This window comes from Sceloporus occidentalis, unplaced genomic scaffold (assembly GCF_023333645.1).
Source record: "Sceloporus occidentalis isolate IW3139 unplaced genomic scaffold, rSceOcc1.0.p SCAF_3, whole genome shotgun sequence".
In the NCBI taxonomy this organism is placed as follows: Eukaryota; Metazoa; Chordata; class Lepidosauria; order Squamata; family Phrynosomatidae; genus Sceloporus; species Sceloporus occidentalis.
This window is the reverse complement of record NW_028316983.1, coordinates 104907853-104926068: the sequence shown is the minus strand read 5'-3', so window position 1 is coordinate 104926068 and position 18216 is coordinate 104907853. Positions and strand designations below refer to the sequence as shown.

The following is an 18216-nucleotide window of genomic DNA, read 5'->3' as shown; positions in this document are numbered from 1 at the left end:
ACCATAACTTAGGCCTGTACTCAGCCTAAACAGCATGGTATAACCTACCAGAAGTTATGCTTCACTGGTCAAGTTTGATAGACAGATAGATCCTGCCCTATAACACAAGATCTCAAGGAAGTGTACAAATAAAATCAGGATAAACAGATTACATGCCAGAGAAAAACTGAAGTAATTATATATACTGTATATACTCATGTATAAGTCTAGAAATTTTAGTCAAAAATTGACTCCAAAAACCTGAGTCAACTGATCCACGGGTCAATGTAAGTATTGCACTGTACTGTATTCTTATTAAAAAAGGAACCATCCCCTTGTGAAAAGCAAGAGTGTCATCTGTCCTGTAAGCACTCACACCCCCTTTATATTTTCTCATCCATGAAGCCTTTAGTATGCTGGAATTTTGTATATTTTCTGGCACCGTTTTCCTTTGCTTCATCCATTGCATCCTTTGTTATACATCCCTATGTTTTGCCCTTGACTTATCAATGAGTCATATCAAAATTCATAAATTTGGCTCCAAAAACCTGCCCTCAATTTATACATGATGTCGACTTACAGTCGAGTATATACGGTAAATAATGCAACAAGGATCTGTGAATTTCCAAGGCTGAGGGCAAGGTCCCTGCTTCAAGTGGTCTAAAGCCCTGAACCTGAAGCATTTAGAGAGTATTGAGGTGGGTTGGGGAGAGATATCCATGCCAACATTTTGTACATTCCACCAATCCTGGAATCCCCAAATCAAGCCTCTGATCAAAGCTATACAACTGACACTACTTTGTCATGACAATAGTGGTTCATGCTGCTTTTTAAAAAAAGCCGATATGATATTCTCAAGGTTTCCCTATCATAGAGCAGTATACTGAGGGCCATAGAAGCAATCGCTTGCAACTGGAGGAAAAGCTCCTTTCGTAATTTCTTTGCACCGATATCATCACTACCATTATTTCTTCTAGAAGCTAGATGTTCAAATGCAGTGTTTGCATAGCTATCTGCTGCCACCATCAGGCAATGCCAGACATAGAAATCTTTCTGAGGACCTGTTAGATTAAAGGGAAAATTAGTCCAATTCAACTTCTATCACTACATAGGAACACGTTTGGAAAGAGATTACTGCCAAGCTTGAGAGCAAATTTCCGATAGCTGGGAACAGTGGGTGAAAACTGAGTCACATTAATGGTGTCAGAACAATTTCCTGGATTTATTTTTAGAACATTTTTGTTCTGGGGGGAAAAAATTTACCAAAAAAATCAATTTGTTAAGGGCTGTAGCCTGTGCTCTGGTGCCTTGTTTGGAAGGCCTCTGCTTTCAGACAGTAAATATAGCTAGAGGACAAATTCCTATAGATTTCAGACTGGGTTTATGATCTAACACATATTCCAGAAGACAAATGGAACACGATACAGCATATTTCTTGAATTAAAAACTACCAACCAAGTATAAACATGCTACAGAGAGGTGCTTACATGCCATTGCCACCCAACTGATGAAACAGGTACATTGAAGTAGGTAGCCTTGTATATATGTGGACTGATAAGTCTGGTGATTTCTAAATTCTGGAATCAAGTGCTTTATATACTATTTCAAATAATTAATCAGCCTATTCATAACATAAAGTTACTTTTAATGCTATAGGTTTTTTTTCCTCCCTGAAGGGATAATGAATGCCTGGTCCTTCTTCCATATAAATAATGTGAGATTCCAAGAATGCTTAAAAGAGTTTTGATGCTAACTCAGGCAATTATACCACGATTCATGAGTTGGGAGCCTAGGAGACCAGATGTTTTTAACAGGGCCCCCAGAATGATACAGACAAGCAGCAAAGGACTCCCTATCCCTCAATCTAAAGAGTTAGGGAGGAGATGGGGTGGGGAACTATATCCGTTTCTCTTCTGTGCAGTGCAAAGACATGATCAGAAAATGTTTAGGTATGTTCATATATAATTTACATAAACTGAAAGGTATACGAAACAGACTCTTTTATAAATACCTGGTCCCCATTTATTAGGTAAGCATTTCCCCTCCCCTCCATGTAACTACCGTGTAAATTTAAACTGCAGCCTTTACCTACGGCCATACATGAGATGCATGTTAAAAAAACCTGAAAATCACATCATATGCAGGGATTAAAAAGAAAAGGGGGAGAAGGGATAGTTAGCCTCTTTGCCTTACTGCTCTTATTTTATTCAAAATCACCCTTCTCTAAATGAAATTCTACCTGCAAGGGAAAAGATAAATACAGCATATGTTCTCATTTGAGTAGCTACTATACAGCTTTGGCCCTTTCTCCCCATTAAACTTAAATAGGTTGTTTTACATATCTTTTGCTCTCCCTTTTTGTGTTGGTGGGAGGTTGTGGTAAGGTGTTTCACTACACATTTTATTTATTTATTTATTTAAGGTGTTTTACTGTACTATACATGATGTTTATGTTACGTTGCTGCTATTTTAATCCCAACAATATATATTCAATGTACATTCTTCGTATTGTAGATTCTTATTCGAAAAGTGAAAATACCCAACACACAAACACACACACGTAGTGCCATTATTAGCGAGCAACACTGTTAATTACGGATCTATGCAATTCTGTTAAAAATAGCAGCAAACATCTTCATCTATTGATACTGCTTTTTTATGTAATTATATCCAACAAATGGTTACAGAAATTTAAATAAAAAATGGTAGGTGATAGCTGCTGACTGATGTACTTTCCTGCATATTATATTTCAATGCTTGTAAAAAAAAAAATCATATGATAAACCCCCCACTCCCCCAACCACTGAGAAAAAGAAGTACGGTATGAGTGTATCGCAGAAGCCATTTTTTAAACTGACGACCTTGCAGCTCAGCAGTATCTGTACTGAACAGCTGCTCTGCGGTGTTTTATCATCAGAGAGAAAAGGAAGACTCCATTTCGGCTATCTTTTATTGGAATTAATTCAGACCAATTACTCATCGCATGATATTTTCTCAGATGTATAGATGAAATGCAGTGCAATTCAATATGGAGGTAATAGTTAAACAAAAAACAAATGCAACATCAGCAGCAACTACAAGTTGGGGTTTAACAACCCAATTCCTTGACACTCAATAATGTAGGCATCCTTGGACGAATCGTCATCTTCTGATTTTGTCACCGTAAATTTAGCCTGCAAATTTAAAAAGTAATTTTTTAAAAAAATGGTTTAAATTAATTACCCTCCAGTTCATCCAAACAGAATCCAAAGTAGTGTACAAACCCCAAAGTAAAAAAAATATAATATAAATTGCCATCGTAAAAGCAATACAACTGAGAGGCATTAAACAATAAAACTTTATAACCAGGAGAAGCACTTAAGATGCTTGAGCAAAAAAAAAACATCATGGCCTGGCACCACAAAGACTGTAATGTCAGCTTCATCACTTGAACACCTCTAGAGAGGGAATATCAAACTTGGAACGTCACTACAGACAGCTGTCTCCTTTGCATACAGATAATCCCCTTTTGAGAGTCAGTGTGATGTAGTGGTTTAAGCGCTGGACTATGACTCTGGAGAACAAAGTTCAGATCCCAGCTCAATCACGGAAACCCACTAGTGAGCCTCAGAGGGAGAGGTAAAAGCAAATCATGTCAAGGAAGCCCAATGCTAGGTTCATTTTAGGGTCTCAAACAACTTGAAGGCACACAACAACATATTTGCTTCTCTTAGTGATGGTGCCCTCAGTTTTTCTATTACAGGTTGAGTCTCCCTTATCCAGAATTTTGAAATGCAAAATATTTCAAAATCCAATACTGTCCACATGGGTGACTGACATAGTGACATGTTTGCTTTCTGATGGTTCAGTGTACACAAACTTTGTTTCATGCACAAAAATATTAAAAATAAGGTGTATATGAAATATAAATAAATATCATGTTTAGAATTGAGTCCCATTTCCAAGGTAGCTCATTATGTATATGCAAACATTCCATACATGAAACAAAGCAGTGACAAATAACAGCATCTCATTCTTTGCCAGCACCTCATTCTTGTCTTAAGCCAGACCAAGTTTTGCCACAATCTAGCAATACAAAGGCAGGACTTGGCAGATGTGCTTACCAGCTGATTTTTAAAAGAAACAACGCACTCACCTTGGTCAGCTGTTCTGCAAAATGTATAGCAGTTTCTGTATGAAGAGTAATTGGTCCAGTTTTCACTCGCGAGATCCCATCTGCCAAAGCCATAAAAATGATCAGCTGGAAAGGGAAGGAAACAAAACAACTACCATCAGATATTGTCATGATACAACACACAACCCACGAAACCAAAGGGAAACTAGTCAAAGCAAGGCTTCTTGACTACCTGGCACAAACTGCTGCCACACTGCAGAATTAATGCCGTCTGACACTGCTTTAAATGTCATGGCTCCAGCCTATGGAATCCTGGAATCTGTAGTTTGTTCTGACACCAGAGCTCTCTGACAGAAGGCTAAATATCTCACAAAAGTACCAGTCCCAGAATTCCATAGCAATGAGCCAGCAGTTAAAGTGGTGTCAAACCAGATTATTTCTGCAATGCAGATACAGCCTGAGTATATAAATTCCTATTTATAGATTAAAGCCTCCATGCTGAATTGTGTCAATAAAAACAACAGGGCAAATTTTGGATACTTGTACAATATGTTCCCAGAATCCCAATCTATGTGGGGAAGTGTCTATTCTGATATCCCAGCTTTCCTATTTTGATGGTGTCTCCCTCTGCCCTCAGCTAACCTTGTTGATTGTGTGTGAGACTTTCTATATGCATCTCTTACTTGGTCTTGAAGGTAATCATCCACAGCTCCTCCATGTTGTAGATTGCCAAGCAACATCTCTGCCGCTTCAGTTCCAACTCTGTCAGCACTTTTACCTGTTTTTAAAAAAGGACAAGGAGAACTTATAGTACCCAAACAGGTTTGTCTCTTTAATGAATGGAAAAAATATGGGGGGGAAAAATTCAGTTCAGCATAATTTGATTTACTCTCACAATGTCAGCAAAGAAGCAGCATAAAAACTAAGGGCTGAGTTATCAGATGTAATTCACCATTCCAGCAAGGTGTTGCAGAGAACAATAAAGTGGCAAGGACAATTACTCCAGCTTTGCTGGAAAATATTCTGGCTTTTCCTATTTTTTTTTATTTTAGTTTCCTAAGAGCCTACATTTTCTTTTTCTTACTGATATGGTTTAAATGTTGTTTTTCATTAATCTGTAATATTTGGACTGGATTACTGTTTTTGGGGTTTTTTTTAAAAAAAAAAAGTTTTACTGTGAACTATAGACCCAAAAAGGTGGACTACAGACCCAAAAATAAATTAAAAAATAATTAGTCCAGGTGATGTAATAACTAAACCATATTGGCTTTTAACATCAGTGATGAAAAACATGAAGAGTACTGTTAAATATGTCAGAGAGCCACATCAGCTTTCGCTGAAAGACTAAATTGCATAAAGAAATGGCCTCATGCCATACTTCTCACCTCTTTTTCCAAGGGATGATCCTGCTAGTAAACAGCCAGTGGAAGTCTCTGCAACAATTCTTAATTAAAAAATAAATAAAGGGGGGGTAGGTTATTAACTAACCAGATCAAAGCAATTATGTAAAGAAAATATCTTTTATCAAGCTTTGGTAACTAATACAGTTGGCCCTTCTCATACAATGATTTTTTATACATGGATTCAAGCATCCACGGTTTGAAAATGTTTTTTAAAAAAGTATAAATTTCAAATATCAAACCTTGATTTTCCATTGTTTTTTTTATAAGGGACACCATTTTGCTATGTCATTGTATTTAATGGGACTTGAGCAGCCACGGATTTTGTGATCCACAGGGGATCTTGGAACCAAACCCCAGTGGATAACAAGGGTCCACTGTACAGACACAGATATAAGCTTTACAGTCTCTTTGGTCCCAAATCATGTCTTCAAACATGAAAACCACCTTCCTCAGGGGAGCAGAGCACCCAACAGTCCACTGATTTTAATGGACTGAATTTACACAGAAGTGAAGTCAATTAAGCGTCAATGTGAATGTATGAAAAACCAATAAACTTGCATTATACACTTATGTGTACACTATGTCAGAGTTACACATGCTACACAGTCTGTCCTCTGCCCCTTAAATTAGCTTGCTGCCCTCAGGTATGAGAAAAGACCATATCTCATTGCCACAGTTCAACAGTCAATCCAGATGGCTTCTGAACATGGAATAGTCCACTAAATAAATAAAACACTGCACTGCTATGTCCCATTTTTAACATTCTAGCACTTGATTTTAGTATATCTTCTGTTTTTTTAAAAAAACATTATTATATTGTAAACTGCTTTGATGTTTTTTAAAAAAATGAAATGTGATATAAAATGTCTCAGATAATGGCAGCAAGCAGCATACCTCAAGCAGCAAAATGTCTTGGACCAATCTTATGTCATGTATACATGCAAAGTAGAAAGATCATTCTCTTGACATTTTTAAAGTCAGCAACCATAATCTTACAAACATAGAATACAAACATGACTTGAAGAACACATTTAAGTACTAAATGTATAATTTTATATAATGTATAAATTTACAGCGCTTTATAAATAAAGGTTAACAACAACAACAACAACAACAACAACAACCAAATGTGCATGTAGGCAACCAGTTCCCCATTTTTTCACTAATTTCATAGGATTTTCTAAGGCAAGGAATACTCAAAAGGTGGATTGCCAGTTGCTTCCTCTGATGTATAGTTTACAGCACTTGGTACTAACGGGCAGCCTCCAGTATCAGAGCCAGCGTGGTGTAGTGGTTTGAGCATTGGAATACAACTCTGGAGATCAGGGTTCGATTCCTTGCTCAGCCATGGAAACCTGCTGGGTGACCTTCGGTGAGTCACACACTCTCAGCCCCAGAGAACCTCCTGATACACCTTAGGTTCACCATAAGTTGGAAAAGACTTAAGGCACATGTTAATAACATCTCCCATCCAAGTACCAATCCAAATTTGTTGTGTTGTTGTTGCCTTCAAGTTGACTTATGGTGACCCTATTGTGGGGTTTTCTGGGTAAAATTTATTCAGACAACATTTCCCTCTGCCTTCTAAGGCTGAGAGAGTGTGACTTGCCCAGTCATCCAGTGGGTTTACATGACTGAACAGGGATTTGAACCTGGCAATTAGCAGTCCTAGTCTCAAATCACCATGCTGACTCTGAAGTGTATGCGTGTACATGTCTTCAAATTGCTATCAACGTGACCCCATGAATTTCATAGGATTTTCTTAGGCAAGAAATATTCACGAGATGTTTTGCCAACTCCTTCCTCTGAAATACAGCTTAACGCACCTGGCATTCATTGGCAGTTTCCCTGGGAAACTGGTTAGTGCTCCCAAGCATTAACCAGAGCTGACCCTGCTTAGTTTCTGTTTTCAGACAGGATCTTGTGCTTTTAGGGCATTTAGGCTTAGTGTAGCATAAATCCATGTAGTATAACAAAATCATATTGCGATCAGCTGAAATAAATCACATCAGAATCAAACCCTTTGGCTTAATTTGGAGGGGAACAGCTCCCTGACTGGAAATACTGGGCAATTTGAACCTACTTACATTATTCCAGTTCCAGTTCCAAAGGCCTCATTGTCAGGTTCTCGAACAGTCTGAATATTTACATAGAGATCCCGGATCTCCTTTCTAATGCACCTCACTGCTGCTGAAGCCATGTCTTTTGCTATCTAAAGTTGCAAAACAAAACAGGTACCATGGTTAAATCCTTCATATAAAAGATTTATACTGTATACTGATGATCCTGCAAAGGAAAAAAGACTGGAGGCAGCTAACTGTTTTATGAAGCTGCTGCACATGATGGGTTAGATCCAGACTTCCTGTGACTGGAGTGCCATTCACTCACAGAATACTCTCACTGGAGAAAAGGGACAAGGCTATTGTCACCAGTTTTCCCTTCAGTCCACTGAAAACTTTTAAGGGATCTTCCAGAACAACACAGAAAGTGGCACTGTGGGTTGAACAGAGTATAAGTGAAAATTGCTTCTGGACCTTACCTCCAGCACAAGTCTACAGTGTATTTCTGTTCCTTCTACAAACAGGAACAGTCTTCTCTTTGTGGACTGGCAAGTCTATATCTAATCTGGAATGCAAAACTCTACTTGACACAATGAGATAGATATTTGGTTTGCTATGTATCTCTCTCTCTCTCTCTCTCTCTCTCTCTCTCTCTCTCACACACACACACACACACAGTGGAAGGTTAACCCCTGTTAAACATGTTTCTGTCTCTCCCGCCCTCCAATTATTATAAATCAAATCAATCAAGTATTTTTGTAAGTAAAAGAGTTTGTTGTTATGTCCTTTCTAGTCAACTCTGACTTATGCCCACCCTATCATAGTGTTTTCTTGGCAACTTCTATTCACAGGAGGGTTGCCACTGCCTTCCTCTAAGAACATAATTTGTCATTGCTTTCCTCTATGGCTGAAAGTGTGACTTGCCCAAGGTCAGTAGGTTGCCATGGTTAAGAGGGGATTTGAACCTAGGTCTCTCGAAGTCCTAATAACAGTAGCATATACTTATTACTAAGGAAAAGATAACCAATCTCTGAATTCCTCGGGAAATATAAATAAGAGCCAGAAATCATTCCAGATTTTCACTATTTTTTTAAAAATAAAGTCAGCAAAATTCTAGTGGTAAGGGCTAGATATCGAGTGCAAGCATCTGCATGACACCAAGTCATGGACTGAAGACTGAGGCTGCATCTACATTGCAGAATTAATGTATGTTTACATCCTAAAAGCAACATGTAGATTAGAAAAACAAGCTCTTCCTATACCCACTGCCTGAAAATGATAGTTTTGGGCTTCAGCTCAGAGCTTTCCCCCAACCAGAATGGAGTTATAATTCAAAGAAGTTACTTTTCCAAGCTCTCATAGTCAGATTATTTGTCCAGTATCATCAGATCTGGCACTCCAGGGTCTCATGCACGGATTTTTTACCTCAGGAGAGCTCTTTAACTGGAGACAGTAGAATTTGCACTTTGAACTTTCTACATGAACTACAGTCAGAAGGAGCAGATTTCTCCAGGCCATGTGGCCTGCCCTACATCTGCTAAACTACCCTATCTTCAGGTGCATTGAGGAGATGCAGTTCTGTTGCCAATACTAAACTAAGATTAAACTGCCAGTCCCACTGGGTTTTGTATGTGGAAGAGGTGCTAGGACATCCTGTTCTTTGCCGCAGGCAGCAGAATGGACTACACTGGCCCTCTAAATATGCACTTTTAACTATATTGCAAATATCTTGTCCTATCAATTTTGGTAAGTCTAATTTAAGCATGATTAACTCTGGATCTAACCCTTTATATAGGAAACACATCTTTCCCCATGTTCCCTAACTCTCCCCAGATTACAAAACATACTTACTTTGATTGGCAGAGCTCCTGCAACAAAGGCTCTCCCATGTATCTTAGTGACTGTGCCCCGGTCAGTCAAAGTGATTGGGCTTAGCTGTTTAACAGGGGACATTCGGATTGTTACTTCACCACCACCCTTGGGGTAGTAACCTCTGTTGAGACACAGTAATTGGATGCAGGTCACATTCTCATTGAAGCAGATCAGTCTGCATCATGGCCATCTGCACTCTTTCTACCAGCAAAACAACATAAGTAGTATTCCAACATAATAGTTAACAAATTTTATATGTAATTTATAAGAATTCATATACTTTTAAATAAAACAAGTACAGTTTTATGCTTGAGACTTATAGTGGCTTTTTTCCCAACAGGTTTGCAAGATCCTATTATAAACAGCCATCACAATCTCTTTCAGAGAAGCTTATACATTATGCCCTCATTGAAAATGGCTGCCACCGCTCCACTTCCACCAGAAGTAGATCATACAATCATGCTAGAGACCTAGAGATCCCTCAGGAAGTGTTCTCATTAAAGAAAAATAGTACTCATTATTTTTGCAGTAGGCCCTTGATATCTGCTTAGGTTTGATTCCAGGACTCTCCGTGGATACCAAAACCCGAGGATGCTCAAGTCCCATTAAATACAATGGCATGCTAAAATGCTGTTCCTTATATAAAATAGCAAAATCAAGGTTTTCTTTGTGGAATTTATAGCTTTTTAAAATATTTTCAAGCCATGGAAGCATGAATCCATAAAGAATCCATGGATAGAGAAGGCTGAGTGTACTTTTATTTTGGTCCCTTAATTCTAACAGGTTGCTTGGAGGCAAAGACCCTGCCCACTTTTTCAGAAGGTCCTCCAGCTGGTGCGTCAGGGGAGAGAGGCTTCCAAGCAGCTCTAAGAATAAGGAGAGTCTCTAGTATATACAAAGACTTTCTCCTTCACTCCACTTCCCACCACCAATTTGTATAGTGCTTAAAAACCTACTTTTGTAGAGATGAAAGCAAGCAAGCTGGGAGCAGGTTTGCTGCACACAGAAAATTAGAATTGCTTGACTGAAAACAGAAGAGAGTTCCAGCACTTTTAATGATTGTATAGAAGAGAAAATTTTAGCAAGTGTTTAGCAGGGAACAAGCAACACCTACAGGTAGCTTTAATGGTAGCACCTAGATGGTAGCTTTAATGCAGAAGGAACACTTAATTAAAATTTTAATTAGAGATATATTACTTATTGCATTTTTGGGCAAGTAATAAGTAATATACCCATATTACTTTTTGTACAAGTAATATGTAATAAGTGATATGTTATTTTTTTAAAGTGATATTTTACAACACAGGCCATAGCTATGTACACCAAGCACACTGGAAACAATGATTTGATGTTATTCCCAGCTGCGATTTTCAGCTAATTTTGGCTGTTTTGGAAGTATTTCCCAGGAGAGGATGGGGGTCTCAGTGGTGAGGCTGAATTAAATTGCTGCATTTCTTGGTGGCTTTGGTGCAATTTGGACTGTTTTAGGAGAAATTATTGCTGAAAAATTGGCCCAGAAAAAATAATAATTTGGGGAGGTTGGGGAGCAACAAGAGGACTTTGAGTACTGTAGTTTTCCCACTCTTGATATTAATGAAGGTTTAAAGTTTCAAACCATGGTTCACAATGTTTGTGTGTTTCTGCCATAGTGAATATTAACCACATGCAGTCTTTCCTAACTCTGAGTCCCCAATGACAAAAGCAATCATAACCAATGGCTCTAGCTATGCTAGCAAGGTATGATAGGGGTTGCAGTCCAAGAACATCTGGGGGGCCCAGGATTGAGAAAGCTGGGTTAGGGTTTTCATGCAATGATAAGTGTGAGAAGATAAAAACAGAAAAAGGAGATTACAATCTCCACTTGAGGTAGTGCCAGAGGATAAGAAAAGAAAAAGGAATAAGTAACAGTTTAGTGTTGTCTTTTTAATTAGACTATATAGAAAAGGGATCTTCCATTGGACTGTCTTGTTTTTGCTCTGTTGCTGTAAGTGCAGAAAAGCCACTGGTCAGAGAAACTCATAACACATAGTTTACTGCTTAGTTAGTAAACAAGACATGGAGCCATACAATAATGGATCTTACCTCCTTTTTATAATACAGTCCAGTGTCAAATTGAACTTTTCAACAATTGGTTTGAAGACCTGCAAAGTAAATACATTTGTTGAAAAACACAGATGAATTCTTCTAGTGAGTAAGAGATCCCTTTCTATCATGCAGGAAATAAAGAAAAAATATCTTACTGGGAAAAGAGCAGCTCAGTTCAGACCACTGGCTTATATACCTATTTCTCCCCTTCCTCTTTGCTTTGGGTAGTGCTGGGAAGTGATCAGAAGCTCCCACTTCTTTTTGTCCAAATGAAAAAAAAATTGTAGGCTTCCACAAGCAATACTTTGCCCTCAAATCAGGATCCCAAGCCACAGTGTGACTGTGGTTTGACTGTGGTTTAAGAAGCCGTGGTTTATGCAAAACAGTTTTATGCATTTGGGAAAAAAATAGGAAACTAGGATTTGTTGCAAAATAAAAGCAGGCAATTCTAATATCCTCCCCTTGCACAGCAGGAAAAGAAGAGGTGGCATCTCCTCTTTCAAGGCTCACTATAGTTGACACTAAGTCTGAACTGAGCCAACATTTCACATATCCTAGAAAGAGTGCACAAAGTAGAACAGAATACTATCCCAGCTGTTCAAATTGAACTATAAACATTCCACTCTTTGTGAAGTCGAAGACTTTCATGGCCGGTATCCATAGTTTTTGGTGGGTTTTTTGGGCTATGTGGCCATGTTCTAGGAGAGTTTATTTCTGACGTTTCGCCAGCATCTGTGGATGGCATTTTCAGAGAATGCTTGCCTGGAAAGTCAGGCAATGTAGGTTCACAGAGACTTTCCAAAGTAATCAATTCCAATTGTTTTTGTTCTTGTTATGCACTGGCACAGAAATCTGTGAAACAATTATATGATGGGGGGTGGGGGAATTACTTAGCATGTAGGATCAAAAGGCACACTACTCCTTACCATCACTGTATAGTCAATCTGGGGAGCCATCTCTGCATTGGTGCCACCTTTCAGATGAAGTTCTGAAGGAGCAGCTGCAAACAACACACAGGGCATTGCGACCTGCATCAGCAGGCAAACACTCCTACAACCAGAATGGGACACAAGGAAGAATGTGTTGTTGTTATTTCTTTTATATCTTGCATTTCCTCAAGGAGCTCAAGAGAGACCCACCATTTTATTCTCATAACAGATGCTGTGAGGCAAATTAGGTGGAAAAGGGCTTGGCCTCAAATCACCAGCTGGGCTTCACAGTTTAGTGAGGGTTTTAATCTAGGTCTCTCCAAGTCAGGTTCAACATGCCAACCATAGCTACAAGTAATCAGTTACTGGTATGCTCAAATTGTTTTGGACTGCAATTCCCATAATCCCTTATCACTTGGCCATGCAGGTGGGGACTGGAAATTATAGGCCAAATCATACAGAGGGCCAAAAATTCTCCAGCCCTTTTTTAGAACACTGGGTGAGCATTCCTATGTGACTACCATCAAATGCACAGAAACATACCCAGCTGTTTTGGTATCTGCAGCATGGGTTCCACCTTTGATCTTCCCAGGCGTCAAAGTTATTTCTGTGGACCCGATTTCTCCACCTTCCATCTTTCCATCACACAAGTCTCTAACCATTTCCAGTCCTGACAGGTGCTGAGGCCTGGAAGCCAAGAATATTGAATTAGAACATAAATACTGCCTGTGTACATGGTCACTGCACAGAGTGCTAACCTTCTGCATGATCAGTGTCAATACCACACTACAGCAGTGGCTAGGAAGGCGTATAGACATAGCCCCATAATAACATACAATCTGTGGATGAATACTGACAAGTCTTGGGGACATCTCCCAAGCAGAAATGGGCAAAGCAGGCCTTTATAGGCCTTGTTTTCACTGGCCAAACATTCTAGGCAACTCCCAGAGTATTCTTGCACTGAATTTCTCCCATTGCCTGTGCTCTCTCTACAGCAATGATGGCAGCTGCCTTACTACATGATTCCCATTTGTCACCAGGCTCCGCCACTGAGATCACAACGATGTTTTGTTCTGGCCACACAGCAACTTGCATCTGCAGTGGCTACGCCTGGCAGCTCACAAGGGCCACCCGGGAAGGCAAACTCCTGTCATCACTTCAGAGAGAGCTGGTAATAGGGGGGAAACCTGCAGCAAAAGATCAGTTTTTAAAATGCAGGTTAAGGGGAGGAAATTCCAAATGAAGACATTCCGAGCCCAATTTGGGATTTTGACCCTGTATTGTAAACAGTACACAGCAAGCTCAGAAGGAATTCGGACTAAATAGCCCATGTAGACAAGGCCAAAGCCTCTCACAAAGAAGCTCTTTTCCACCAAGTCTCATGTCCCCCAGCCTCCACTATCTTCTTCCTCGTCCTCTAATTAGGTATTTTTAACATTATCAGCATTGGGAGAATGGTGAAAAAAGAATGGAATTTATTGCAGTGAAGAATGCAATAAATTCTGAGCAGGGAAAGAATGGGATTCTACTCTAGCTGATCCTATTATAGCAGTATGTGCTATATCAACAGACAAAGTAAGTACCAGCTGACTCCAGAATTCTTTATGGAGCACTCACAAAACTAGAAATCCCAGGATTGTATAGAATGGAGCCATGGCAATTAAAGTGGTGTCAAATTGCATTATTTCCTCTGTGTAAATGCATCCTAAGCCTAATAGAAGGGTTAGTGCAAACCAGGGGTTCTCAGCCTTTTGTCCTCCAGATGGTTTGAACTTCAACCCCCAGATGTTCCTGCAAATACAACGAATGCAGTTATTGTGGGAGCGGACATCCAAAACATCTGGAGGACCAAATGTTGAGAGCCAATGGTGTAGACTTGTCCTGTCTTTAAGCACTGACTTGATAGCCAACAGCAATCAGAACAACGTGCAAGTGAGTGCATGGAATTCCTCATGTAACCTAATGAGTGGAAGAAGGATGAAACATGCTATCCCTCTTCTGTTGCTCCAACAGAAACAGAATCTTCTAAGAAGGGAACCCCCCCTTCACCATGTGCAGTTTAGAAATATATTCCTTCCTCCATCAGCCTCCAGGAGACTAGTGAAAATGTTTGCATGCTAGTTTCCTATTAGGCTTTTTTTACTAGCCAACACTGTTATACCACTTTCTCTCCTACAGTTCTCTTAAGACTGTTATATCACTTTCTCTCCTACAGTTAATTTCACATACACACACACGCCTTATGTACCCCAACACACATTCTGTTTTAAAAGTAACTACTATGGTCTCACAAAAATTTGACAAATTTTACCTAAGGCCAGGCTGACTCCTGCCAGCTCGAATATTTCTCACCCGCAAAGGTGTACCAAGGAGGCAGCTCAGAGCTGTGGAAACACGCAGAATTTGGCCACCCTGCAAAGAAAAAAAGATGATCAACACTGAAGAATACTGAATCTTGCTGAGTATCTGATTGGTGACCTTCTCTCCTCATTCGGTAACCATTGTCTCTCCTCACTTAAAATTAAAGGATAAAGAATTCCCAGCAAATACCATGAGAGGTATGGATGGACTTGGATTTGCAGCATCCATGTTAGAGCTCTCTGTAAGCCCTGACACTTACTGGATTGACTTGGGTCACTCCTAGCATAACCTACCTCACAGGTTAGTTGTGAGGACAAAAGAGAGAAGGAAGTGCTAATTAAATTTGTTGTTGCATGTCTTCAAGTCATTTGTGATTTATGACAAACCTAAGGTTATCATGGAGTTTTCTTGGCAAGATTTGTTCAGAGGAGATTTTTCATTGCCTTCCCCTGAGGCTGACAGCATGCGACTTGCCCAAAGTCACCCAGGGAAGTACCAATTAAGTATTAACTAAGCAGTTAAGTACTATTATGAAGTACTAATTTAGTATTATTAAGTACAGGTTGAGTCTCCCTTATCCAAAATGATTGGGACAAGAAATATTTTGGAACACTGTTTTTGCATATATATATATGCTTAATGAGATCTGCTGGAGATGGGACCCAAGTCTAAACACAAAATTCATTTATGCTTCATATACATCTTATACACCTTTGTTATTGTTGTTGTTGTGTGCCTTCAAGTTGTTCTGACTTATGGCAACCCTATCATGGGGTTTTCTTGGCATATTCCTTCAGAGGGGGTTTGCCATTGCCATCCTCTGAGGTTGATAGAGTGTGACTTACCCTAGGTCACTCAAGGGGTTTCCATAGCTGAGCTGAGATTCAAAACCTGGTCTGCTGGTGTCCTAGTCCAACATTCAAAGCACTGCACCATGCTGACTCCCTTATAAACCTAGCCTGAAGGTTCAGTGTAAACCAGCTTTCTTTCATGCTCAACATTATTTAAAAATATTGTTTAAAATTACCTTCAGGCTAGATGTATAAACTACCTTATACACCTAGCCTGAAGGTATTTTTATTCAATGTTTTAAAATAATGTTGTGCATGAAAGAAAGCTGGTTTACACTGAACCATCAGAAAGCAAAGGTATAACTATTTCAGCCATTAGTATTTCAGATTTCAGAATTCCGGATAAGAGAGACTCAACCTATACCATTATTTTCAACAATTTAAGTACCATTATATTATTGCATTTATGCAACCCATTCTCATGCATGTTAACATAGAAGCAAATCCTACTACCAGGACTGGGGAATTTATAATCCTCCAGACCAGGGATATACAAACTGTGCTTTCCCTGGACTGGTCCTGACCCCTGAGCCCTTGGCTATCTGTCCCTGGTGAGCTTCCAGAGGTAAGAAAGACACAATTACAACCCATGGACACAAAAATCACACTTGTCCCTGTCACAGTGGAAAGGAATACAGTGGTGCCTCGGGTTACGAAATTAATTCGTTCCGCTGTCAATTTCGTAACCCGAAAGGCTTTCGCAAGCCGAATTCCCATAGGCGCTAATGGGGAAAAGCCGCGATTCCGTGTGAAATCGCAACAATGTTTTCCAATGGGATTTTTTCGTATCCCGAAAATTTCGTAACCTGGGTATTTCGTATCCCGAGGTACCACTGTAATTGTTGCTGCTCCTCCACATTAAATGGCCTGAGAAGTACTGTTGTAGATGATACTGGATTTTAATCCCTATTGCCTCTCACCATTTGCTATATATATGTTGATTAAGGGTGATGGGAAATGCAGTCCAACAACTTCTGCATGGCCACAGCTTGCCTCACCAACCATTTTACAGGGCATCCGATTAGAGTATACAGACATACTGCCTCTTTTTCAACATGAATGAGAAATTAAAAGACACAACCGTGTTAGTCAGGATAATCAGTATGCAAAGGGACCTTGTAGAGATCAGAGTTCGATTCCTGCTTGGCCATCACACTCTCTCAGCCTCAGAGGAAGGAAATGGCAAACCTCCTTTGAACAACCTTGCCAAGAAAACCCCATGATAGGTTCACCGTGGGGTTGCAGTAAATCAGAAACCGCTTTAAGGCACCCTAAAATGAGAGCACACTAAAATGAATAATGAATTAGAAAGTTATCTTTACAGCCATCCCTGTGAGGTAGATCAATAAGGCTGCAATTCTGCACAAAGAAACAAGCCCTACTCCATTCAATGAGATTTTTCTGCCCAGTAGATCTAAAAGGGATCCACTTCTTAGGGGATCATATTCCCATTGGGGAACTGAGTCCAAAGAAGGGAGAGTTATGGGGGGAGAGCAGCCTGAAAGTCCATAGCCACATGGGAGAGCTCCAGCTGCATCTATGACTGCATCCGCACTGCAGCCTTCTCTGCCCAAAAGAGTGCTGGTGCCTCCCCAAAACTACAAATCCCATTCTTTAGGATGGGACCTTGGCCATTAAAGTGGTGTCAATCTGCATTATATCTACAGTGTAGATGCACCCTGACTTGCACCTCCCTAATCCTTCTGGGGTGCTGGGACCAAAAGTGGTCCTCCTTTTTCTTCCAGGACAGGTCCTCCATCATTTGACCCTTCATCCCTCCATTCTGAGCAGGACTAAGGAGCTTCTTATGGTGTTTTTAGTGCAGGAGGGCCAGGGTCCTCCTTCCTTTCCAGGACAGGGCCCTCCACTTCAGGCATTCCAAGAAATGCCTTCCATTTTGAGCATGACTCCGAAGCGTGGCTTCTACATTCCTAGCAGTGTTTTGAGCTTTCATAACGTGGGCATGCCCTCCATTTTGGGGTGCCTCTGGCCCCTGCTCTGGGGCGACCTCCTTCCCTTCCTCCTTCCCCCGCCTCACCCCTTCCATGATGCCGCCATCGATCTCCACCCGGTCCCCGTCGCCCATCATGCCGCCTCGACCCTCGCCAAGCCCCCTCCAGAAGCCCTGGACGAGGCGCCGGCGGGACACAGAACGAAGCAGTCCCAGCGCCCCGGGAGGGAGGGACTACGCCAGGCCCCGGCTCCTCCGAGGCCTCCGCCGCCCAAAGGCCGGAAGGGATTCCCCAGCTGCCAAACCAAGCCTGGCTGGCTACTGCCCCGGCTTTGCTGGCTTCCTTCTGCAAGGGCAGCCGGTTAAAATATATATATATATACACACACACACACATATATAATATACATATGTTAATATGTTATATATATATATATATATATATATATATTACACACAAAGAGTATACACATACACACACACATATATATACTGTATATTCTGTGTGTGTATTTTATATGTGTGTATATATATATGTATATATATATATATATGTTTGTGTATTTGTGTGTGTATATATATGTATGTAATGTATATGTCTTATGTTATAT

The 18216-nt window shown here is 40.1% G+C and overlaps 1 protein-coding gene across 1 annotated transcript; it reads right to left on the bottom strand.

Moving 5' to 3' along the window:
* Window positions 1-1381: 1381 nt before the first annotated feature.
* On the bottom strand, window positions 1382-17946 carry LOC149316530 (RNA 3'-terminal phosphate cyclase-like). Its single transcript, XM_089515757.1, has 11 exons — window positions 17693-17946; window positions 14754-14854; window positions 12986-13129; window positions 12440-12563; window positions 11511-11569; window positions 9408-9549; window positions 7584-7708; window positions 5479-5537; window positions 4777-4871; window positions 4115-4219; window positions 1382-3152 (listed from the first exon to the last, which is right to left on the bottom strand). Exons 1-11 carry the CDS (start codon window positions 17741-17743, stop codon window positions 3054-3056), a joined length of 1104 nt encoding a protein of 367 aa, XP_089371883.1. The 5' UTR covers window positions 17744-17946; the 3' UTR covers window positions 1382-3053.
* Window positions 17947-18216: the final 270 nt, after the last annotated feature.

Bases quoted from the DNA above. Each gene is read 5' to 3' on its own strand.
- LOC149316530 (XM_089515757.1), bottom strand. From the start codon at position 17,743: ATGATGGGCGACGGGGACCGGGTGGAGATCGATGGCGGCATCATGGAA. The intron at 11,570-12,439 runs GTAAGGAGTAGT...TTTACTTTGCAG, and splicing joins AGATTGACTATACAGTGATG to GTCTTCAAACCAATTGTTGA. The intron at 7,709-9,407 runs GTAAGTATGTTT...TTGCAACTTTAG, and splicing joins CAGGAGCTCTGCCAATCAAA to ATAGCAAAAGACATGGCTTC.